The sequence below is a fragment of the Xiphophorus hellerii genome, chromosome 7, assembly GCF_003331165.1.
Source record: "Xiphophorus hellerii strain 12219 chromosome 7, Xiphophorus_hellerii-4.1, whole genome shotgun sequence".
In the NCBI taxonomy this organism is placed as follows: domain Eukaryota; kingdom Metazoa; phylum Chordata; class Actinopteri; order Cyprinodontiformes; family Poeciliidae; genus Xiphophorus; species Xiphophorus hellerii.
Window position 1 is genome coordinate 8,327,619 of NC_045678.1, and position 26,486 is coordinate 8,354,104.

At 40.6% G+C, this 26,486-nt stretch overlaps 1 protein-coding gene across 2 annotated transcripts in view; it reads left to right on the forward strand.

Annotated features, from left to right (window-relative positions):
• Positions 1-26,486, forward strand: part of sema5ba (sema domain, seven thrombospondin repeats (type 1 and type 1-like), transmembrane domain (TM) and short cytoplasmic domain, (semaphorin) 5Ba) — a 235,817-nt gene that overhangs the window by 199,384 nt on the left and 9,947 nt on the right. For both annotated transcript variants that reach the window (XM_032566937.1, XM_032566938.1), the window contains exons 13-20: positions 2,906-3,023; positions 4,124-4,308; positions 7,122-7,265; positions 7,949-8,096; positions 8,870-9,095; positions 13,032-13,244; positions 18,914-19,084; positions 25,990-26,127. In XM_032566937.1, the coding sequence (XP_032422828.1) occupies positions 2,906-3,023; positions 4,124-4,308; positions 7,122-7,265; positions 7,949-8,096; positions 8,870-9,095; positions 13,032-13,244; positions 18,914-19,084; positions 25,990-26,127 (1,343 nt within the window). The remainder of the gene's footprint in view (positions 1-2,905; positions 3,024-4,123; positions 4,309-7,121; positions 7,266-7,948; positions 8,097-8,869; positions 9,096-13,031; positions 13,245-18,913; positions 19,085-25,989; positions 26,128-26,486) is intronic.

The following is a 26,486-nucleotide window of genomic DNA, read 5'->3' on the forward strand; positions in this document are numbered from 1 at the left end:
AGTGGTGTATAAAAAGGGCGCAGTTAGTAGCACTGTTGCCTTGCAGCAAGAAGGTCCTGGGTTCAATTCCCGGCCCGGGGTCTTTCTGTTAGGAGTTTGCATGTTCTCCCTGTGCATGCGTGGGTTCTCTCCGGGTACTCCGGCTTCCTCCCACAGTCCAAAAACATGACTGTCAGGTTAATTGGTCTCTCTAAATTCTCCCTGTGTGCATGGTTGTTTGTCCTGTATGTCTCTGTGTTGCCCTGCAACAGCCTGGCGACCTGTCCAGGGTGAACCCCGCCTCTCGCCTGGAACGTAGCTGGAGATAGGCACCAGCAACCCTCCCGACCCCATTAGGGACAAAGGGTGAACAGAAAATGGATGGGTGTATAAAAAGCCCAGTTTAAAATAAGCAAACTATGCTTAACCTAGTGGGGGGACAAGTAAAGCCTGGAGGCCCGCCAGGCTTATAATACTCTGGGGGAAACCCTGTTATGTAATTTTATGGAATATGCTGGCCACTTTGTCAACATTCTGCCTAAAGCTATCGCTATCCAAAACATTTACTGCTCTGTCTGATGCATCATGCGTAACGCATTTGTTTGAAAAGTGAGATTCGCTATTGATTCCCGTTCACAATTGCACTGCAATAAGTGAAATCTCTTTTAAACTCATTTGTGTGTTTCTACTTCCATTTTTATTTTAATTAATGCCACTTTTTGGTGAATTCCGATGTAAATGTATCTTAACCTATCACCAGAAGCCCTTCAGTCTGCCTTCAGGCCCACTGAAAGCTACTAAGCGTCATAGACCTGCCACCATCCTTCTTTAATAATTTCCCCATCCTTGAATTATGCACTTATTAATTTTTACGCTCAGCTGAACCCTGTAATGGCGTGTGCTATAGTCGAGTGTGTTGGTAATCAGAAAGCCAAATACGAAATCCTTGGCTGTGATGACGAAGCAGAACCAGACATCAAAGTCAATGCGAACGCAATATGGCCGACCTTGAGCCGAAACGGCGACGAGCTCCTCCCAACGTCGCAGGAAAATAACGATTATGTTCACTGAAGTGTGAATGCGCGGCCGACCTCATTATGATTATTGTTCCATTTCTGCCGAGATGGCGCTCGGCGTTGATGTAATGGAGTGACTTCATAAAAGGAAAATGACACGCACGCAAGGTGACAGACAATTGGCCAAGACGGAAGCTGTCTTTATTCCGGCTTCGCTGTGCATCGCCGCTCCCTGAACGTGTGCGCTCCCTCGTTCCTGTCTGATGTGCTGACTAAGGCGTTATGTCTTTATTAGATGTAAACTGACCTCGGGTTCACCAGGGCTCTCTAGCCCTGCTGGCACGAAGACCTCTAACAGCAACACACGGACCTTTCCTCCGTCTGCAGGCTGACCAGTACAGGCCTCTCTCCAAATAAACTGCTAGAGCCTGCGCCAGGAAAGAAGAAACAAGAACTTTTTTCTTTTTTTCCAGAAGTATTGAGGGCAAAGCTGCAGTTCTGTAATTAGTGAGTTTAAAGAGGGAAAAAGGGTAAATAGAGAGAGGAATGCAGAGAGCGAAGGGAAGCTTTTGAGAGGAAGAGGAGTTATTCAGTTGATTCCTTTTATTCGATGTTCCTCAGGCATCCTGATCAGCTCTGGCGGCTTAGCCTCGTCATTAACAGCTTTGGATTTAATTAGCAGTCATTAAGCCTCTGTTTTACTGGAGGAGCTCACAAATATTTAATCACTGTTTGGGTAATGTACCATGCGTAGCGTTGTTGGTATGAATGCAAAGGGGAGAAACATTTCATTCGTTTAACGCTCTTTTATCGGTGCGCTGCATCCGCAACAGATACGGCCTAAACATTTAGACTTACACCAGGATTTCACGTTCACCAACTTTCTTCTTCTTTCCTAAGAAATTTGACACTGAACAAGTGAATAAATTACATAATGATGAAAATATGACATTGTTATTGGAGCTGCTTCACAAAGCAGGGGCAGAGCTAACAAAGCAATCCAATCAAATCAATGCAAAGGCCCCCAGGCCAGCAATGATACACAGTGAATATTTACAGATAACATAACTTGGATCTGAGAATTTCATCTCCCCTAACTTGTATTCTAGTTGCAAGTTTGAAAACCAGTGGGACTTGCTAACTGTTGTCACGATTGTTATCATGAGTGTGTCGATTGGAACACAAAGGCATACAAACAGGTGAGGAGCTGATGGTGACTTTTTAATGAAAGAAAAATTAAACAAGAACTTGCAATGCAAGAAGAGGAACATTGGGAGCGAGGGGCAGGAACAAACGGGAACTGGGTTTCTGAAGTTAACAACAGGATCCAGCAAGGAGTGACTGAAGGAGAGGGGGCTAAATAGTGGGATGTTGATTGCTGGAACAATGGACTGGTACTAATTAGGAAACAAGGTGCAGCTGTGAGGAGAGAGCGGAAGGCAAGCTGAGGGAGAGAGAGGAAGAGATGGCGCAGAGGGGCAAAGAGGAGTGAACAAATAGGGTGACGAAAGAATAACTAAACACAAGGAATGAAAATAAACTGAAAAAACTATGAACAGATTGATGTAATCAAAACACAGAGCACAAATTATCTAAAACTATGAACTCGGGAAAAGACAAAAACGACCCAAAATCCTAACCAGACCCAATCAGTCAAAAATCAAATTGATACTCTTGAGTTTTTTTGCATCTAAACTGCAAAGGATCTTGTCATAAATACATGTGCAGATTGCTGCGTGCCACTAATTTAATGTCAGACAAGAAAACTTTGGAAAAGCTTTTTATAATGTCCAAATCTCTTACTACCTGTACATAAATATAAATGTTTCACTTTTAAACAGGGAAAACAGATGCAGATAGTTTGTCTTCCCTTTTGTTAACCTTGATCATTTCTTCACTCGTCTTTCCAGGCTATGCTTGGAGGCCAGGGACCCCTACTGCGGCTGGGACTTCAGGCAGCGCAGATGCACAACGCTGGAGGAAAGCTCCAACATGAGCCAGTGGAAACAGAACATCACCGTTTGTCCGGTAAGGCCGACCCCTCTCGCTGCGTTTACTGCACGCATCCATTGTGTGGTTCGGCCCAAACTCAGCAGATTGTTTATCTCTGCACACGTCAGCGTTTACATCGCTGCGTCTGTCTCCTGTTGAAATATCAATAAACAGTGGCGGCCCTGAGCCTCTAGACGTCAGGAAGCCGCCATGTGTTGAACACATGAAGTATGTGTTGGATTATGAGGTTTTCCTAAGCTTTTTGAGACTTTCTCATCTTGTCATCCTTCTAGGTGGGAGCTTAGTTTACTCTGCCCAATGAACTGTGCTTATGATCTGGACTCACATTGTTTTTCTTTATAATTACTTGGTGTATGTGATTTCATATTAAAGAAATAAACAATAAATTATAAAACAGGAAAATTCAAATTTTCCATGATTGGGGACGTAAATGCACTGCAAAAAAACACCAAATCTTACCAAGTAATTTTAGTCTTATTTCTAGTCCAATTATCTTATTACACTTGAAATAAGTGAAAACTAATATACAGGTATCTCTTCAGTAAAAAGCTTGTTTTAAATAAATATTAATATTGGTGAAAAAGTATTTGTTCCATTGGCAGATAAATTTACTTATTACAAGACAATTTACCCATGTTTTAGGTGAAATAATCTGCTAATGAGACAAATACTTTTCACCATGATTAAGGAATTATTACTCAAAACAAACTTCTATATCATGCTGATAAGTTACTTTTGCATTAGTTTTGTCTTAATTGAAGTTCACTAAGATATTTGCATTTTAAATTAGACAAAAATACTTGGTAAGATTGCATGTTTTTGCAATGTGTGCAATGATAAAACTAAGATATTCTCTCTGATTTTTTCTCTTTTTTTCAAAAAGAAAAAAACATAGATTTTGAGATTCTTTAGGACAGCTTTATAAGAAAAATTAATCTGTTTTACAAGTTTAAAAACGAAACAATATCAAATAAGCAAGTTTTCCATCAGTAGCTTGAGCGAAGTAAATTGTAAAGCCTGTGTTGCTTTTTCATTCCTCGAAAATTCACTTCACTTATAACAAGACAAGTAGACTCTGTCACTGATGCACCGTGAGAATGATGCCTGTCTTCCAGCTGCGGAACCAGACCATAGATGGCGGCTTCGGGTCCTGGACTCCGTGGCACCCCTGCAGCAACGAGGATGCGCTGGACGGCATGAGCTCCTGTTTGTGTCGCTCCAGATCATGCGACAGCCCCGCCCCTCGGTGTGGGGGCAAAACCTGTGAAGGGCCAACCATCGAAGTCTCAAACTGCTCCAGGTCAGAAGAAGAAATCTGTTTATTTCAGTCGTAATGTAATTTGAGCTGAGTTATAAACTAGGACATCTCCAAAGTTATACCCACTTAAAATGGCTTAAAGTCACACAGATGCATTTCAGATTAAGTGCACACAATTAGAAACTCATTCCTTGGCATCGTAAAGGAGATTTGCTCTGCTCGAACCTTAAGATTGGCTCCTGACTGTTGAAGTGAGCGTGGACATTATGATAAAATTTAAAGAGCACGCTGATGCCCTCAGAAGACTGTAGCAAGTCGTGAGTCTGGTAACGGATTAAAAGAGTTCTTAAAGGCATTTCAAATCAGTCATTCCGCTATACATAAAGTAATTTACAGGTGGAGGACATGCAAAGCAAATTCCAACATGTTTAAGTCTGGCTTTCCTGGCATGTTTAGCCCAAAATCACACTGTAAGGTGCTAAAAGAAGGAATGGGAAAAACTTTGTTCAGAGACGGGCTACAACAGCTGTCAGACTACGGTTATCAAAGCCAAAGAGTTGTTAGGGAAGAGTGTCTTAAATTTTGATGTGTGTTTAACACTCTTTAACCTTATGGTAGAACTATTAGAATTTAAACAACAGGTACCAAGAGTTTTATCTTTTTTTATTTTTCTTTACAAAGGCAAGTTTTCTGTCAACAAGAAAGTAAGAAAGCCATGCACTGCACTGCAAAGACTGTAATAATTCCAAAATCCTTATCTTAACAGTAGGGGAAATGTGGTTGTGTTATCCTAGGTGGTCAATTAATATTTAACAATTACAATGATGTTTATCCACTTAAATGTCTTAAATGTACAGACTAATTTTGGTCTGTACATTTAAGTGTGAATATTCTAAAATAATTAATATATCTACCAGCTTCTGCAGAAATGAAGAAGTAGAGGCTTAGATCCCGTTAAAGTCAGTCTGCAGTACTTTCAAACAATAACCAGTAAAGTTTTAGATTTTGTAACTGCTTTCAAGCGGTTGTAGAAACATTTATTTTAAATCGTCCCAGATTGTTTGCTGCGTTATTGATCCTGTTTTGATGGTGGCTTTAAGGCAATGTTCCCGCCAATGTTACCTTTACCAGGAATCCCCCAAGTTGTTTTCCAGACAGTAAACCCTCTGTGAATAACCGAGAAATCTCTGAACTGCATTTTTATTCAACAACTTACAAACATTTAACATTTTATATTTTGCAAACAGCTCGATTCATTCATTAATGATACAATTTCTTTTTTTTTTTGTTGTAGCACACAGAAACTGATTAAGTTGGCATTTTGGGCCTGTTTCCTGCAACTAGATTTTCTGAACGTAAGAATGATGAGGGATAGTGAGTAACCCATACACTATAAACCTTGCTGGGTTAATTTCAACACAGTTTGAGTTATTCTACTAACCCAGTATCTGGTTATAAATGGACAAATCCTCCAGTGGATTGATTTAGTGTTGGCTTCATGGTCTGACCCAGCATACTGGGTTAGGTTTTCAACACAAAAAATATGTTAAAGTGACATCAACACCATCAAAGTGCAGGTTGAAAAGACATAACCTATTACCTAGATCGCTAATAATTTGGTTAGAATGACTTTTTTTTTATCTTAAATAATTAAGGAAAATGAAAACCCTGCCGTGTCTATTAATACTTTACCGATAAACATCTGAATCTGCATATTAGAATTTATCTTCTGTACAGAACACTGTATGAAATATAACTGGGTGATGAAGACATTATTGTTGCCTCTTGTTGGAGCAAGAGGTATTATAAGTCGGAGGCGTTCCAGTTGCAAATTGGAAAACCACTCATTAAGTATAAACTTAATGAGTGGGATTTGCTCATTAAGTGGTGCTACATACTGTGAAGAACCCACATAGCAATGTATTTCTCTTTGCATTGTAAAAACATTTCCCTTCAAATTTCAACTTTTGGCAGCATTGTTGTTGAATTTCCAACTGCAGACTCAGAAAATGAGACATCAGAGTAGAAACTGAGTGCAGATTACAGCCCATTTTTGAATAGCTAGTAGGCTGCTAGCATGTGCTAACTAAGGTAAAAGAAAGGTACCTAAACTAGCGTGCGCTAAAGTCACTGACGCAAGATATACATCTTACCATTTTCATTTTATTGCACAGAGATTCAGTAATATGTGGTTGTTGCATGTATAATTTAAAGTTTCCGCCTGTGAAGATTTGATGAGCCCTCTTCTTGTCTTGTCTCACATCCAAACAAACTGGACTCGGTGCTTGATTAAAATCACAAAACTATGATTACAGATTGTTTCATTGGCATCACACCATAATTGTAGCATTGATTTTGGTGACAGGAGGTTCTAGTTTGTTATTTAGGTGACATCAAGTTTTCCCCCTGAGAAATTCCTCACTTCGTTTGTCTTCAGCAGAATGGGCCAATCACAGAACAGAGACAAAGAGTTAAAGCCCTTTCATCCCTCTAGATAGCTATGGCAGATTTAATCCTTGGTATGGAAATTAAATTGTGCTTTTGTAGAGAGTGGCAATTAAGTCACGAGGAGAGCTTCCCAGGAACAAAGCACTTTAGCAAATTGAGTGAATGTTTCCTAGTCAGAACGAGCTCGTTTTTTTTTTTCTTCTTCTTGTGTTTCTGCTCGCAGAAGTTCAGAATTAGAGCAGCGAGTTAAAAGGCAGAGCTGAAAGGTTATTTTTGTATTCTCTAACTTAGTATCGTATTAACGCCTTGTGAGAAAACAATGTTAAGTCATTAGTAGAAAAATTAGGTTTCCGGATAAAAGCGGACCCAGAGGTCGCCAACGTCTGCCCGTGTGTCTGTTGCCATAGAAATGGAGGCTGGACACCGTGGTCGTCGTGGGGACAGTGCAGCACGACCTGCGGCACAGGCTTTGAGCTGCGCCAGCGCTCGTGTAACAACCCGTCACCCCGTCACGGTGGACGCGTGTGCGTGGGGCCCACCAGGGATGAACGGTAAAATAATCTCTTTTAAATAAACTTTTGCATTGATTCCCTTAGAAAACTACATTTAAAGTTTAATATTTAAACAAAAGCATAAACAAAAAAGTTTGATACATGTTGTTTAATTTATAGAAGATGCTTTAACCCTACTTAAAATATTAACATTTTTTATGCAATTGGTAAATAATAGCAATTATGCTTTGTGGATGCTAAAATCCACAAAATATGGTCATATTTTGCGACTGGACTTTATCACATTTAGAGAAGTTTCCACATTGTGTCTAAATTACATAGTTGTGCTTCATGTGAAACAACAATTTAATTTGAACTTTAATTAGAAAAGACTCCCATCTTTTCTTAAAACAATAACATCAAAGAGTTTTTTCTGACACCATTTTTACCTCCATTGCCTGTGTTTGTACTAAACTCATCCAAAAAATGTTTTTATACAAACTTCTTGAATGTGCAGTTGTAGGTTTGAAGACAGACTAGAACTGAATGGTAAAAGAAAGGTACTTGAATTGTGTCATGTTATGTTTTAAAATATGTTGGCAGGTAATTTAATGCCTAACCAACCGTTGATCTAACTTCGCCGTTAAGTACGATCGAAACTAACTGAAATTTTCCGATGACGTTTCGCAATTTCCAGCCACATTCAGCAAACTGAACACCTCCCACCACTGTCTTCACAACAGGTTCTGCAATGAGGGCGTATCATGTCCTCAGCCCATTTTTTGGACGCCGTGGGCCTCGTGGACCAAGTGCAGCACAGAGTGCGGTGGAGGCGTCCATTCTAGGGTCAGGTCCTGTGAGAATGGCAACACCTGTCCAGGATGTGCACTGGTAGGGAAAACACGCACTCACAAATACACACTCTGACCCAGAAAGTCAGAACTGGTGGGTGTAAAAAAAAAAAATTTAAACTGATGCAAAACCTGGTATTTTAGCGTTAAACATGAGTTTGGTGTTTTTATTATTTTTTTGGATTCAGCAAGAAAAAAAAACACTATCAAGATATTGAAAAGAAAACAAAACAGATGAAGGTTTTGATGACATGCAGCGTAATTATGACTCTTACAGAAGAAAGAGTCACAACTACAAATGTTTATATCAATAAATGCAGCACATAGTATGCATCTTGTACACATTGACAGAGAAGAATCTAGCGAATAACCCAATCCTGATGACTTGAACAGCTGAATAATGTTAGTTTATGTTAAAGTAACTTTATTTCTAATAAACATTAGTGACGTTAGTGTACAAGAAAAAGAAAGAAAGAACATATACACGCCTCAGACCAGCTGTCGAACATAGTTGTGGTGATGATTTGAGCTAACGCTGGCTTAAGAAAAACCGCAAGCTTGTAGTCTGAATGTTGAATCAGCAACAGAGTAGGTAAAAATATCAATCTAAGCCAACAGAAAATGTGTCTCCAGTGACGTAAAAGACGGCTAAAGTCACACCAAATTTATACTTTTTATGTAAGCAGGATACAGAATTTCTTTGCATCACCAATTTAATCTAATTTAGGAAATGCTAGTGTAAAATAAATAACTACTTTTCTGCTTTTCATCTATGAATAAAACTTGTCTGTAAATTTCCACGGTGTCCTTCAGGAGTACAAGGCCTGCAACCTGGAGGCATGTCCAGAGGTGAAGAGGAACACTCCCTGGACGCCCTGGATGCCCGTCAACGTGACCCAGGGCGGAGCCCGTCAGGAGCAGAGGACGCGCTACATGTGCCGGGCCCACCTGGCCGACCCCCACGAGCTGCAGATCGGACGGAGGAAGGTGGAGACGCGCTTCTGTCCAAATGACGGGACGGTGGTCTGCGATACGGATAGTAAGTGGCAGACGCAAGTACAGCTCTGCGCTTACAGCCGCCAGTAAGGCAACTCTATCACCTCAAGGTGTCTGATTGCTCAACTTATTTTCCTTTTCGTGGGTTTAACGGCTCGCTTATAGATCACAGTGATAGCGTAGTGCTAGATTCTGAGGTATTGCAAAAGATAAGGACTATTACTGCACCCACTCAATGTCCAGAGAACACGAAGAGATAAGAAGCAGCCCATATTTGTATTCACAGAGTCACACTGGAGTTTTACATTTCGCCGTGTTTCGTATTTGCAGCAGTTTTCTGCCATGTAAACCAGACTCGGCTTTCGAGGAGCCGGACTGAATACATTTGTCCTAATATTGGATTTTATTTTGATGCAGCTGTGATCGATGGTGCGTTGCCTGGCTTTCTACAGCCCATTGACATTTCCATAATTCTTTTCCCCAAGCAGCAGATACCATCAGTGTCATGAATTAATATCTTTTTCACCGAAGGAATTTTGATGCCTTACGGTTTTGGGCTATTTGACGTGCTGCGGCGCATTTTGTGGCTAGTCTTCAGCTTTGTGCACACCTTGAGCTGCCAATCCATGCCAATTATAAAACAGCAGTCTATCTCTCTGTGGGTTATTGTTAGACAATGTAGATCCTATAATCCTAATATTTATACAATGCTTCCAGCATTGCCAAACCCAACATGTTCAGACACATTGCTAAAGCTCAAAGGGATAAAACAGAGAACATTTGATGTACTTCATTCAGTCTTCCTGTTATCTGCTGAACTTGAACTCTTTTTAAACAGCTTCTGACATATTTGTGCTTCCTGACCTCACTATAATAACGAAAGTATCAGTCTTCTTCAGTAAAAAGCTTCTACACCAAATAGTGTTGTTAAGACGTGAGCTGGTAGCGTTTATGTTGTGTGTTGATAGTTTTGGAAAAAGACAGGATGTTTGGGTTTTAAACCAGATGGTAAAGAGGCTTGTTAAGCTGAAATTTGGCTTATTCTGGTCTCTGGTCTACTTATCAGTGGATGTCTAATTTTTAGGAATTAAAAAGAAAACACAAACAAGAGACGTATTCATAAAGCTATTTGTGTGCAAACCAGAAAGAAAACTCACAAAGAAATCTTATACTTTGTAAAGCGCTTCCCTAGCAAATAGCATCTCTCTCCACTGACACATGCTTCCCACATTTAAATGAGGAACTCTCCATGATGTTTAGAGGAAATTCTGTCTTTATTTATGTGCAAATTACAGCCGTAGAAAATTAGTTTGTATTCTAAAAGATCATAATCATTTGCATCTGCATGTATCCAGGGCGTCTGTGTTACTTTCTGATGCAAAAATAAAGCAAATGCCACTTGCAAAACATTGCAAAGAAAAAAAAAGTTAGCAGATTAAGCAGCACTTTGTGAATTCCCCTTCAAAACGTGGTCAGGGTAGCACCAGGGTCTGAGTTCAAATTGCCCGTCTGCTTGCTGCAGCTGTTTTCATTCGTTAAGATTAAAAAACAAGCCCTAAAAATGACATCATTATCGTCAGTAGTGAAGATAAATTTAATAGTTTACGGGAACTAGAGTTTGAATTAGTGATAAACCTGTGAGTGACCTGGAACGGCTGTCATCCAGAGAGCAGAAGGCAACCTTTCAAGGCTCTAAGCTAAAGGCGGCTGGAGCCGCCGCAGAAAAACGCTGCAATCGTGGAAGAACAAAGTGTTTTGTTTACATCTTTGTATAAGTAGTAATAGGACAGATGACTTTGCAGAAACATGCTGTAGCATCCACTCCTGCCATGTTGTTTTTCTCCTGAGTGTCACAATAATAATCTGCTAAATGTATTTGTTCCTTCCTGAGTAAAGCAGAATGAAAAAAATCCAGTTTTATAAGAAAAATGATCAAATAAATCAAATTCAGCATCAATAATTGGAAAATGGCTGATAATTCAAATAAATGAAAACTCTCTTTATTTGAAATAAAGATAAAATTTTTTTTACAGTTTAATCAAAGTGGACATAAGAAGGCCAGTTTTTGGTCATTTAACTTCGCTTTTAGTTAGTTATTTTCCAACAATTTACTGATTTTAAGGACCTGATGTACTTTTTCTTACAAAACCACATTTATGTATCATGCAGTCAATGAATATAACAATTGTGAAATCCTTTGTAAGCTTATTACTAAGTTTTCAAAGGACTCCAGCTGAACTGGATCCCACTCACCCTGTGCTGCCACTCAATTTTTTATTTTATTTAACCTTTATTTTACCAAGATAAAATCCCACTGAGACAAAAAAAACTCCTTTTCAATTGAGGGGGGCGCTGTGCACACAGTGCAGATTCTGTTTAAGTCTTTCAACATTGGTTTTCTTTTTACCACTCAGAGTTCTGATGGCTCTAGATAGACAGTTGGTCTGCCATAGAGGCCTTTTGGACGATTATTGCTTTCCTTGCCTGATTTTTCAGTTTAGGTCGACGACCATGTCTTGGTATTTTCCAGACTTTAAGTCATTTGGGAGAATAAGTTGAATTAGTCAAAAAATGTGTTATGAATTGGAGAAAAAGAAACATAATAATTCACTGGACTATAAGTTGCATTGATTTAGAAGTTGTCAGACATGAGGGAGATCTTGTCCATGTTGACGATGTGATCCGGTGACACTTTGTGTTCAACAAACCTATGTAAACTTTTGGCTGTATTGGACGTCTGCTGGCAGTTTCTGACACACCAGCGTCCATGTTCTAAAATCGAGGAGTCGGGAATGACCCGCTCCTCCGGTGAAGTGCGCAGCGGGGCAGAGCAGAGACGCATGCAGTAAATAAGTGGTGACAGTGAGGCTGGTGCGTAGCATGAAGAGCTAACACCAAGAAGACCCTGCTGCAAATTCTATTATATCTATCTCTTTGGCAACTACCAGGGCGTGGAGACGTAGATGAACTGTTTACAATCATCAACAGCTGTTCCAGGTGTTTCAGAAAGTAGCACCGACAGACAGACACAGCTATCTAGACGCACTACAGTAGGAATGTCTGACGAGGTAGCAGATTGTCCGAACATGGGCAGTGTGTTCTTTTTGTACTGAATGTGGACTTGTTCCTCGAGCTTTGGCCATCTAGTTTTCTGCCCGCAATTAGCTGACCTCACTGCCGCAGATTGTAATGTCTGTGTCATGTATGTCTCTATGAATTATGGCAACAAAAAAAAAGACGTATATAAGTAGCTCCGGACTACAAGTGACAGTACCAGCCAAAGTATAAAAAAAAGTGGGACTCTTGCCTTGCAGGAACAAAGTCAGAGTTTGAATCCTGGCCTGGAGTCTTTCCGCGTGGAAAGTCCAAAAACATGCCAGAAAGGTTAATTGATCCTTCTAAATTTTCCCTTAGGTAAGAGGGGGTGTGTGTGTGTGTGTGTGTGTGTGCGTGGACGTGCGCGGGCATGTGGGGGTGGGTGTGTGTGTGTGCATGGTAATATTACAGTGAGAAGCAAGCATGTAAAGATTTCTCCCAGCAGATCCATGACACACCCATACATCCCCCGTCAGACCCGTTAGCTCCACTACACGCTGTTAGTGACGGGCTCACAGTCCGGCACTAAACACACCCACTGACACGCAGGGAGTCGCACACAGCGGTGGACTGATATTTGCCACTGGTGGCCTTTTCACACAGCCCTCTCCTACATTGATTATCTGTCTCCCCCTGTCAGCCTCCCGCGGGTCGGCTGCATCGACTTTAACAAACTGATGAAACACCGGCAGCAGGGAACTGTGGGATGCAAAAGATACAGACCTTGAGGAGAGAGACGGTGAAAAATGCCTCTTGGTCTCGTCCTGTTCGATTTGCATGCTCGTTGGTTTAAATCCTGAATATACCAGCCATGGTTATTATTCTTCACCTTGAATCACACTGGGGTAATTTAATATATTTTTTTAAATCTCTCTATCTGTAGGCCTGGTGGAGGAGTTGCTAAAAACGCCAGTGGTGAGAACAGCAGGGACGAGCTGGTCGTCGTGGGAGACCTGGTCCAGCTGCTCTCAGAGTTGTGCCAAAGGTTACCGCACCCGTCGGCGGACGTGTTCCGGACCGGAGGGGAAGAGCGCCCCCGTGGCATGCCGTGGCTCCCCTGTGGAATACCAGGACTGTAATGTGCAGGCATGTCCCGGTGAGTGAGTCCAACTCGGCTACATTCACAGTCACAGAGAAAGAATCTCAAAACAAACAGGTTGTTCAGATCAGATTTTTTAGATAAATATACGTTTAGTTTTATTGCTGTTCTTGAGGATCAGCAATAAAACTGCTTCCTTCATTATTCACATTGCAGTACCTCTTGTCACATCATCTCTGAATTGCCCACTTTGTAATCCTGCTGGTTGTTCTTTGTTTGAGACTTGGCGGTGTAGATCAGCCTGCAGTGTCTGTGAGATATTTCAGGCATTTCAGGATGATTACCTATTTTGGGAAAGAACAACTCCCCTTGGTACGGACATAAGAGCTATAAAACACATTGAGTGCACATAGGAACCCCCTAAAGCCCAATAAGGTCCTGTTTTAAAAAACATAGTTATTGCACTTTGTGAATTATAGACTGAACTGCACTTGTTTCCTGTGAAATGTGCTGAAGTGTTAACTCCTAAAAGAGTTCAACAAGTTCATTTTAGAGGGGACTTGCAAAAGTATTCATGACTCTTAATGGTTTTCACATTATGCCACACTGTGACCAAAACCCCAGAGATTTTAGTTGTATTTTTATGGTATATATCAACTAAAATCTAGTGTCTGATTATGAAATGGAAGGGAAATGATGCATGGTTTTCATATGTTTTTTCACAAACAACTCTTTGATGCATGTCTTTACCAGCTCTGCAGATCATAATACCCAACATATGCTGGGTAGAAACCGCCTACGAACAATTCTTTTTAAGCGTCTCAATTGAATTTAGCTCTGGACTTTGACTAGACCATTCTGACACGTGATTATGATTTAATCTGAACCTTTCAAAAGAAACTCTGGCCCTTTACCAGTCTGAAATCCTTTGAAACTCCTAGTGAAAGAGGTTGGTCCATTTAACATATAGGACAAAGAGTTCAAAGAGGTGGAACAAATTATTTACATTTTTATTTTTTTCAATGGGGGAAACGTGTTTCCAAATTTTCAAGATCCAAACTGCTTGCTTGAACAATGTGTATGCAGACATTTCTCAGTACGTTGAAATTTGTTCTCGTAACATGGCAACATGGGGAAAAGGTCAAAGGGTATTAATTCCTGTCCAAGGCACTACGTGGCAAGTTTTAATGTTCTGAAAATGGAGTATTAGCTTCAAATAAACAGATTAATATCCGTACAGATGATATTTGAGGAATACTTTCCAAATGTAAAGCATTAAGTTTACTTGTTAGCTTACCTCAACAGCTCCTTCTAAAAATGTATTTGCTGTAGGGGAAATGCAAGAAGTAAGCTGATGTAAAGTCTCTTATGCTGATGTCTCCAGCACATTATGGGTTCCTAAAGAAAAGCGAAGCAAAAAAAAAGAGGCTGTTATAGAGACAGAGTGCTGGGGGTCAATGATAGTTATAGAATACTGCTGAGTGGGCAATTAACTTCATTAGCTAATGGTTACCAGCAGCCGCAGCCGAGCAGGAAGAGTTCCTGAACAAATTAAGTTATCTGTTCCAAACTCCTCATCAAACCATCATAATCAGCTGACCCGGACGGCACGGACTGGCTCTGCTTATTAAACACACACACTCCTTTAAAGAGACAAACACATAAAACGAGTAGACCACAGCAAAGGGTCTCCTCTGAAGAGACGGACCTTTATCTTCTCGCCTGATATCTTCTGAATTATCGATTTGTGTTTGTCTGTGTTTGAATGTTAATTGTCGGAGTTCAAATGAAGACCTTTGTGGCCAAGACGTAGAGAGACGTAACCTCAGGTAGCCCAGATTGCAGCGAGGAGTCATTTTGCCAGTTCGGTCACGTTTCCGTGTGGCCCCCAGAGGACGTGCAGGTGAGAAGGACGAGGCCCGTGACAGAAGAGAGAATGAGTGTGAAATAGTAATTGATGATGAAATTAGAGGGCGGCATGGAGGCAATGAAGATGGCCGAAAAGATTATAATATAATGTCCACGTCTCCATCTGTGCAGTGGAAGCAGTTGTCTGCGGGTCTGATCGGCGAGGCGGTAAGAGGACAGAGCTCCGTCTTTCATTACGGGAAGCTTGGACTGAAAAGCAGTTCAATTTAAAGTTAAATTTAAAAAGAAGAAATCCCAGTTCGCTTTTGAGAGTCGAACACGAATTTGTTAGCAACATTTTTAAACTTTAAAAGCACACACCAAACCTCTACTCAAGAGGAGTATTTGATTCAGCCACAAAGCCGTTCCTCTTCTTTGTCTAACGAGGCAAACTGAGTCTCAAGAGTTATCAAATGAACTCTGCAGCACCGAGAGTGAAAACTCTCAAAATCCGGGGCGTGCTGTGGTGGCGCAGGGGGTTAGCACGCCCCACGTTTGGAGGCCTTAGTCCTCGTCATGGACGTCGCGGGTTCGACTCCCGGTCCCGACGACCTTTATTGCATGTCATCCCCCCTCTCCTGACCCTCCTTCCTGTCGGCCTACTGTAGAAAAAATACAAGCCACTAGCGCCGCAAAAACTCTTCGGAGAAAACAAAAAGAAAAGAAAAAAAACTCTGAAAATCTAACAGTATTCTCAAAGCCACATTGCTGAAATTTTGCTTTTTGACAATGACTTTTACATTGTGGGGTGGACAGAAAATAATTTGTGCCGCACTTGTTTCTGCCCGCAAAGAAGAAAAATAGCAAAGGATATCAACAACTAACTAGATGTGGGCGTTTTTTAACAGTATTAGCCTCAGAAATACCACGGTTTATGATATCATGGTATTAAACACAATTGATGACGATGGCTGGATTTCTTATTAAAGTTATGGTTTTTTTTGTTTTTTTTAAATTAATTTAATACACAAACATGAGCCACATTAATATGTTTAGAGTTAGTTTTTGCCGGTCTGTCCTTTAAGCCATAACTCTTGGCGGCTAACAAGCTGATATTAGCTGATATTAGTTGGGTTCTCTGCTTAGCTAACAAGTCTGAAGTGAAATGCTTGACAGACATGCTGCAACCCAGAGAGTTTCCCAGCAGCCAAACTGTTTCTGTGTAGTAGCTGTGTTTTAGCTAGCTGACCAGTTGTGTGCAGCAACAGGTGGGGGAAGGGAAGCGCTGCCCATTCCCCGTGACTATATCCAACAATAATTCTCAATATGGTTTTCTTGGAATTTTGAAAAATCTGACTAGATTTATTTGTCGCTGCCCATTAAGTCTTGATTTTTGATTGATAACCAAAACTGTTTGACTAATGAGAGCCAAAATGGAGCTAATATGAAAGAACAAAACTACTTATCCCATTTATTGCACAGAGAACAACTCCAGTTTTCATCTGTTCACCACTCAACTTTATTTATCGACATTTTTGCCATTTTGCACCTGTAAACAAACCAGCTCGTACCTGTGTAATTAAACCGATCCCACAATTTAATTTTAGCCGAGTGTTTTCATAAACATAGGAGACAAACAGTTCTCAAAATGTTTAAACTGAAAACTGTTTATTACTCTATGTTCTAATTTATTTTTGTCCTGATTTCTGTTTGGGAACGTTAACTATTTATATATGATGATGGATGAAGTTCTCAGATAGCTAACTGTACCTGCTGGCTGATTTAATATAGGAATCGTACCATTTTCTCATTATAGACTATAAATAGGATGTAGAAGATTATTCCAGATAATTGTCTGTCAAAGCAGGTACAAAATGTTCCCATGTACAAATTGACATTTGGTTGGTATGAAACTTCCTGGATGAACCAAAACAGCAGCACCAACGCAAAAGCATGAGTGTCATTTAAAAGCTACCAAAATTTTAAAAAGTAGAACTTGATTTGCCTGATGAATCTGTTCTAGCTAAGGAAATATTTTTATATTTATAGTTTATCGGTGTGACTTGCTGTAACTCGGTGAGTCAGATGCTCATCCAGTCAGGTTAGAGTCAATCAGTCAGAGATGTGGCTCGCTGTGAGAGCCGGTTAGCGTTAAATAGTAACATCCTGCTTCACTCTCTGTCGTCCTCTCTGCTAAACAAGTCTCCAGTCTGCCTCTCAAGTTACCTGGCAACGACGCCTCCCTGCCTCCGTCAGACAGACATCAGCCAGTCAACCAGACGGTCAATGAGTCACCCACACCTTTCTGATTAAATCAGACGAGGCATTAGCAGTCCCCCTCCTCCACCCCTCGGGAAGAAGAAATCAGTACGTTACTCAGGTAGAAGATGTGGGAGGAGGTGTGATCAGTGAGACGGCAGCAGAAGGGTACCAACATGTTGTTTATGTCCCACAGTCATCCCTAGTTTACCAAAAAAAACACATGTAAATATATGGAGCGTACTGAAGTTGAAGACAGATTGCGTTTAATGTTGTGGGACGTGTGGAGAACTCAGTTTGGTGGGTTGGAATAGAATGGGTGCAGCTTTGTTGGGCTTAATTTTGTCATGCATTGTAAACTTAATTCTGTGCTAAATTTTGATTTCCCAAAAAACAAAACAAAGAAAAAAAACTGATGCAGTTGCCCAGTGAGTCTGTTAGCTTTCAGTCATATTTCTAGGCAGATTTGAGTTAAACAGAGTCTTTAAACACTAACTAGTGAAATACATTTGTTGTATTAATATGCTGTAGCTTTTGAAAGATTCCCACACTAATACATTTTTATACCTACATTATTTAAAAAAAAAAAAACAATTGCAGATATCCATCACTGAGAGTCCTGCCTGAGATTCTGGACCAAAATCTGAACTGCTACTGCCAGTAATACAGAATACAAGTCAAACAGTCAGACCAACCAGAAATATTTCCAAATTGCTCTGTCTTGTAAAAAAGAAACACATGGCAGTCTTTTTTCAGCCAGCTGAGTGACTGTGCGCAGCAACACTACTTTACTGTAGATGGAGGAACAGCAGCTTTTAGGTGATGAACTGCAACACTGTTTGCATGAACCAGTCACATATTCAACAGTATATTTCTGCTTACACACACTGCTAAGGGATCCGCTTGATTATTTTGTTCCTCGTTCTTGTTTTTATTTATACAAACTGAAGAATTTAAACGACACCTTCATCCACCACCATCCTCCATGTTTCACAGGGCAGCAGACCACAGACATCTGACCAACATCTGTAAAGATTCGACTTCAGAACCAGTTCTTTCTGAGTTGTTAATATTTGGTCTGCTGCTGAACTCCTTTTTCAAATGTGTCAGATGCTAACAACAACCAACGCAATTCTTGTTTTTTAGGACAGGAACCTGTTTTGTCTCCAAACTCTATTTTACTGTTTTCACTTGAACGGTGTAATATTTTCTGTGGTATTCGATGTGGAAAATGTGAAAACACTGATACAGGGCAACCTTAAGATTTAAATAGCTTGAAAAGAAACCCACTTAAACACATCAGTATTGCACAATCTTGTAGAAAATCAGAAAACAGTTGTTTTTATTCATATTTTATTTGTTTGCCCTTTAAAATCTCAGCTTCATTTCTATAAGTATTCCCACAACATCTCCCTTGAGCTGCTCTTCTTGGCGTTCAGTCATTTGACCCCTGTGGACAGTTTCTTATTAGATAGAAACTGAAATGAATCCAGGGTTGCGATAAGAGCTTGCCTTTCCTCACAGACTGTAATATTTCAGTGTTAAATGGCTTCCATGCTGCTTTGTACCATACACAAAGGCAGCATAACCTAATGTAGCTCTGTGTGTGTGTGTTGCAGTGAAAGGTGCTTGGTCCTGCTGGTCTCCCTGGTCTCAGTGCTCAGTGGGCTGCGGTAGCGGCCACTACCAGCGGACACGCTCCTGTAGCAGCCCCGCCCCCGCCAACGGAGGAGACATTTGCATCGGCCTGCACACCGAGGAGGCCCTGTGCAACACACACACTTGTGACGGTAAGGTCTTGCATAAAATTTGACATCACAACTCATTTTTGGGTATTCGTAGCGCCTCTCAACAACATTTGTTGTTGCTCTCTGTAGTGTTTCAGATTTTGCCTCATTGTGACCACAAATCCTAGTGGGATTTTTACGTGATAGGCCAACAGAAATAATGCATAACGTAAGAGACGTTTGTGTAAGAGTGAGAGAAGATATCCACGCTTTTCAAAACTTGCGAATAGTTCCAAATGAAACTTAACACATATGTATTTTCAGCCTCCATTTAGGTACTTTAACATGGACGCAAATAATCTTAATAAAAGTGTGAACAACAATAGCGTGGTTTATATCAAATGATATTTATGTGTTTGAATGACGCATAAATAATCCAAATGAAAATCTGTGGCTAGACTCGAAAAGATGTTCACAAACACGGTTCCTCCAGTCAGAGTCAGCGTCGGCTGTATTGCAAAAAAAATGGGCAAAAATGTCTTTAGACGTTCAAACGCTCCTGTCTTTCCAGTGAAAAGCTCATAATACAGAGATTTGCATCATATGTGCTGAGTTCAAACACTGAAATACATTGAAGTTTGTGATTTTAACATGACAAAAGGCTAAGAAGGGTTTGAATACTTACGCATGGCGCAGTTTGCCTGTGTCATTTCTGTGCTGCCCCCTTTGGTGAGTCAGCTTCATAATTGTTTTTTTTTTTTTTTTTAATGAACTAAGAGAGTCTTGCATGAAATGGGTAGATAAACATTCATGCTGAGAAAACAAGCCGCCCCCCTTGCTGTGCAGCTGGAGCTTTGAGCGCCATGGCAACTCCTCTGAGGAGCTTCAAAAAGAGACACCCTCTTGCTGTGACGCATATGGAAACTTTTGCGTAACACATCCAAATGTTTTTCATTGTGTCGATATTATTAAAAATATCAGAGTGAAATGTTTAAATTTTTTAGTTTAGTCATTTAAAACGGGGGAAAAAATCCCAAGATCTCGTTCATTTGTACTCAAAAAGTCTTTTTTTTTGTACACTTGAAGTTTTTATAACTCACAATTCAGTGGAGCCTGGAGTTTCTTATGCTTCCTGTCTTGGGTCAGTTAAGTTATGAGCACTCACTGGAGGTGCCTCGTAACTTTTTACTTTCACTCAATTTGGAAAAAATATTTCTCCTCTCACTCGAGTCACTGTGGTGGTAAATTTAATGTTGTTTCTAGGCTCCAAAAAACAGAAACATTTACAAGTGGGTGTTTCTACCAGGCTGCAAAATTTTTGAGAACCCACATTAGCTATAAGTAGCCAAGAAACTGCAAGCAGTAGTTGGAGGAAGCAATAAATAATTAAAGCCAGCTGTCCTCTACATCGTTTTCTAAAGCTGTTAACTTATGTGATTTACAGTGGGTTACGCATTAACAACTGCTTAGCAAAATTAAACAATTCATTCCCCTTGAACTTTTTTTTTTTTTTGCACTTTTACTACAAAAACACAGAATCTGACTACATGTTTTATATCTGGTTTCTACTTCAAATATATTTGTACACTTTAAATAAGACAAAACAAACTTGCATGTAGCCTTTCAACAAGATGATAGAGCAGTTTGTTGTAAGCCAATCATTCCTTAATAATGTTGAAAAAAGTACTAACTCCACTGATAGATGATTTCACTTATAAGACATTTTTCCTATTTTATAAGTGAAATCATCTGCCAGTGTTGTACTGGTGCTTTTTAAATCTATATTTAGGAATTACTTACTTAAACAAGCTCCTGTATTTTGCTGGAAAGTTTTGTTTAAACTTATTTTGTTTTATTTGAAGCTTACTAAGATATTCGCACTAGGAACTAGACAAAAATCCTTGGTGAGGTTTTTGTGTTTTTGCAGCGTTGTCGTCGTCGCAACCACAGTCATTAATATACGTTGTGTTTCTATGTGGCAGAACGCCAGTGTGGAGTGAAAGTCAGTGCAGTCACTTGGTTCAAGGTTGTGACCACTATCAGCCAAAAATGGACCCAAAGCATCTTCTCTGGGGCCGTGTCCCTTTCTTTACTTGTGGAAAACATCAAACTGGACTTCTTGTTTCGTCACTCGTCAAGCCAGATGTGTTGAGTGCGTGACGTTGCTTGTCTTGTTGAGAGCTTCTTGCACCTGAGTGGTGGATCTTTACAACTTTTCAGAGTAATCATGGTGCCTCTTCCCAGTAAAAAGCATTCCAAGGTCCTGGAGTGGCTTAGTCGGCCTCCAGCCCCTGAAAGTCTTTAGAGAGAGCTGAAACTCTGCGTTGCCTAGCAACAGCCCCAAAACCTGAGCAATCTGGAGTAGATCTGCATGGAGGGATGGAGCCAACATGTCTGCTGTAGTGCAAACTTGGTCAAGAACCGCAGGAGACATCTGACCTCTGTTATTGTAAACAAAAGTCTCTGTAAATTAATTAAATTAATTTCCCTTTTGGGATCAATTAAACATTTTTAAATTGAATTGTATCAAATGTTAACTTCTCGTTTTCTGTTGTGTCAAATATTTATTTTCTGCAATAAAATGCAAATGAACTACTTAACAATTATACATACAGAGTTGAGGTATACCTATGATGAAATTACAGACCTCCCAATTCTTTGCAAGTGGGGAAACCTAAAAGCAATCACTGGTGTATCAAACATTTGTTTTTCCTACTGCACCTAATTTCCTTACAGACGACAAAGTAAAGTAGGTTGAATAAATACCGTATGTATGGCACACGTTTCAAACTTTTGCCCAGACAGAATGAGCGGGATGGGAAGTATAAGAATCATCTTCTTCTTTTCTGTTCCCACATGGTCATGAAAGATTCATGACATCAGATTCCTAATCCGAGATGATTAGAAGTCCGGCATCAGATCTCCTAGGGTTTTAGCCCAACTCTGATTCTTCATGTTTTAATATCAAATGACCAGTGTGTGTGCGCTCGTGTGTGTTTTTGAAATAATTCTCATGGAAATCAGAAATGACCCGGGGTCGTTGATGTGTAAAGCTTGCGTTTCGACGCCTGACTTGCATTTGTTGTTGTTCGTCTGAATTAAACGACTGCGTCTCCTGAGCTGTCATTTCTCTCAGATGCTTTTCATTCTGAATCAATCAAACTGTCATTCACAGAGGGACTAATGCATACCGCCAGCCTCCCTGGTAATTACAAAGAGCACCTAATGGCTTGGTGCCCCCCGCCCCCCGGCGCTAGACACTAATCAGGCTCTGTTATATCATCCTAATGCTTTCCTGTTTGACGTGAACCAACACATCCGGTTAACCCCGCATCAGGCCCAATCTGTCTGCTTGTCTGCTCATTCGCTGGCGAGCAGGAAGACCCTCATCTATCGGGGTTGACCTGGTGCAACAGCTATTTGTGCATGTGTAATTACTGACTGGCTGTCAGTCACTGGGTTAGTTGATGCTCCCGTTCGAGGTCATTTTATTTCAAATGTAAAAAAAACACAACAATTAAAATCTATCGGATAACCTCCGATTGTTGGTTTTTGTACAGTTTTACCTGCCAGTATGGACTTCTCCTTTAGATCTGTAATGCTGAAGCTTATTCAGTCTGTTTGTGTGCATACCTGCTCACATGTCAGGCAGTAATCAGTTTATTCAGCCCACCTGCTTATTGCTCTGCTGCCTGAAAACTGCTAATACTTTCTGATATTGATTGGGAAAAAGTTCAGCGTTTAGTCTGCACCAGCAAGACACCTTGAGTCAGCTGTAGTTGTCATGCCAGGCCACTCGATGGCGCTGTCATTTTAGCATGCCATCAAACACGGATGAGCTTTTGACACTGAAGTTTCACCTCATTGGCTTCCACCAGTAACCTGTCTCCCATGAGCAAAGTGCTCATACAATGTAGATATACCTTATCAGAAGTTGTGCTAAGCTAAACAGGTTAAGCAGCACGACACAGCACAATGCTATCCGCCATTTTTTTTGTTATTTGTCTCTGAAGGCGAAGCGTAAATCTTACAGTCGTGAGTTCTGGGCCTGTACGCTTTCACTCCGGATTAGTACTTCATATCTCTTGTGTCACAGAAAAGCTTCAGACGATGTCAGATGCTAGTGTGTTAGCATCTGACATTATGAAAATAGCACACTTCACACAATTGGCATTACTAAAGTTGCCAGCATTTCTAAATCGACCATTTACAATAACCCCTAAGTTTTCTCGGTATCTTCTGTAAGTCTCACTCTTTCTCGCCGTCTCGCAGCCTGAATGAATGGCAGACATGTCCAGTGGTGGGAAGTAACGAAGTACAAGTACTTCGTTACTGTACTTAAGTACAATTTTCATGTATCTGTACTTTACTTAAGTAGATTTAATAATGGGTACTTTCTACTTTTACTCCACTACATTTTACAGTAAGTATCTGTACTTTCTACTTCACTACATTTCTACAAAAGTGTCGCGTTACTCGTTACATCCAAGTCGCACTGCTCTCTTTTTGTCCGTTAAAATATGAAGTTCAGGGACTTTAAGGTGGCGCCGTAAAATCCAAGCAATAACGTGACTTAGTGTCTGTTGTCACCCATCGCCTCCCCCTTTACTAGCGCGGAGCTCCAGACATGCGCAGTGGTTTCCTCTGAGCGGGAGAAGATGTCTAACTAATCGATAATAGCTGCATAAATCATAAGATATGACGACATGTAAAACCAGCAGCGCTTCGCTTTCACAGACGGTGGGATTTTGTCCAACTTTTAGCGTCACTTGGAAGGAAAGCTTAAAGAAAGGTAAGATCTGTGGACGTGATGCTAGCAAAGCTAGCTGTACTGAGACACATGTTGCATCTGCGATGAAAAAAAGTTGTCACTCATGCGCTGAATTATTGTGTGGATTCAGGAACGATCCGATTCTTCTGGACGGATCTTCACTAAGGTTGATGGGACTGAAGCCTCACTGAGAGCCGTTCTTTGTTCTTGTATACACTGCAATAGCTATATATAGCTATATATATATATATATATATATATATATATATATATATATATATATATATATATATACACACACACACACACACATTTATTTAATTGCCGAATAAGTAAAAGTTGAACGTATGAACACAGAGCATGCTCATTGATTGATTTTGTCTCCTGTCATGGTGGCAAACATGCAGTGGGAGGGAGGATGAGAACAGTCATGGTGCTCCTTCTGCTTGTTGCGCCGTTGGACAGTGTTCATAGTGTTGTTGTAATGTTACAATTACAACTGTAATTGTAACATAGCAATTACAGTTAATTGCTATGTTTCATGGTTTAATGGTGCAGACAGTTGTGGTTTCTGATATGGGCAACCGCCCAGGGCGTTATTTTTATAGGGATGGCAGGCGACCTCTGCGGATTGTAGCACAGCGATGAAAGCAAAACAGAATGAAATGAGTTGTAATTGATACTGGTTAAATATATTTCAGCTCTAAGTATTTATATCTAGGTGTTTTTATGGAAATGTGGATCTTTCAGATCAATCTGAGAACCAATTTTGATAGGTGCACTTCATTTTATTGTGTCATGTAGCGCAGGGCGCTGGTCTTGGTCTCGTGTTCAGTGGTCTTGACTACAACTCTGCTACGTGGCTCCTCGATTGCATGTCTTCCCCCCCACACCTTCGTTCCATCCCCTTTCAGTTGGATTTCTTTCTAAATAAATGTCACTAATGAAGTTCATGCTACGTTAGGACAGGAAATAAGATGTTTCCATCCCTGAAATTATGATGCATAGAATCACATATTTAAGTCTAAACTCTTACAGAGAATAAACACAATAAGAACATGTTTAATCTGTGACATTATTTATTAAAATGGCACATTTATGATGTATTCAAATTAAATACTATCGGCACACTTAATGATATTAGCGATTAGGTTATGTATTCAGCAAGTACTTTTACTTTTAATACTTAAGTATTTTTAAAAGCCAGTACTTTTTTACTTTTACTTAAGTAAAATGTTAATGTGGTACTTTGACTTTTACTTGAGTACATTTTTGCCTGTGTATTTGTACTTTTACTTAAGTACATTTTTTGAGTACTTTCTCCACCACTGGACATGTCTCGACAGTTTCCACACCTTCTACCGTCTCTGTGACCAAAAGTATCTCACCGACATTAAAAATTACATTTTCTTCTTCACTTATTACCACCAAAGATTGCTGTAAGTGCGACACAGTACCGCTTCTCGACGGCTGGTCATGTCGGAGTCGATCAAGGTTGAAACCCAGTCACCAGCAGATATCCGGGAGCCTCTCTGGTACATGTCGTCATGTGAGCTGTGCATAGCTTGGGTTTTCTGGATGGAATACGAACAAGAGCGGAGGATATTATAACAGTTGCTTGGTGTTTTTATTTGCCCAGAGGCTTTCGCTGACGGGAGAGAACAGATTGTGCTCACAAAGCGGCAGGTTGGTCGATCCGGGACTGACAGGAGAGGTAAAAGCGGTCCGTCCTCTTTCTTTTGACAGAGATTCTTTCTGCCAAAGCTGTGGAGCAAGCTGAGCACCAAACTAACTTTGTTCATCGGTCTTTCATCGCTGCACCCTGTGCCCCCTCCACTCCACTGCTCTTGAATGCAGGGCAGAAGAGTGCAACAAGTATATAGTTCAAAGGGAGGCTCTGAAAGCGGGAGGTTTTCTTTTTTCTTTTCTCCTATTGGATAGGAGCTTTTGTTTACTGCTTGGTTGCCTGCTGCGGGGAAACGGGACTGAAGCCTGGCTTGGGAGACAAATATCTCTGCTATGCACTAAACAGTCTTTAGGTTTCTTTTTTTTTTTGCCTCTTTTTGGTGTGTTTGGGTTGCTTGGTGGTGACCGCTTGGGGGAGGCCACATGGTTTCCAGTCCATTCTGGGTCTAACTTAACCCTCTGAATGTCTTTCTTTATTTTTGATTTCTCTTCCCTCTCCTTCTGTTTTCAGGCGGATGGATGGCCTGGTCTCTGTGGTCGGCCTGCGATGACTCTGGCTTCCAAACCAGGAGTCGGGTATGCGGCGCTCCGGGGAGCGCCCCCTGTGTGGGGAACAGCACCCAGCGCAGGGACTGCAATGAAATCCCTGGTGAGCCAGTCGACTCTCCTTCCACGATGTCACGAGGTTGGCTGTTCGAACGCAGAAGGAGTAGCTGTGGGGCTCGATTAGAAGCCCAATTAATCGCATAGGCAAAATGAGCAACATTTTCAATTCAAAAACCCTTTTTGTTGCTAATTCATTGAATAAATAGACATGTGACTTGAACAACAAAGATATTTGTTCAACCATCAGATTGCTGTAAAGTGCTAGTTTACCCATTCAGCTTGCAGTCGTTTCTGGAACCTCTGATAATTCACTGAACTTTGAAAAAAAAACAACTTCTATAAAAATATGGACTGTGTGGGCGCTGAGGACGTCTATTGCTGATTTACGCGCCGTACCAGGAA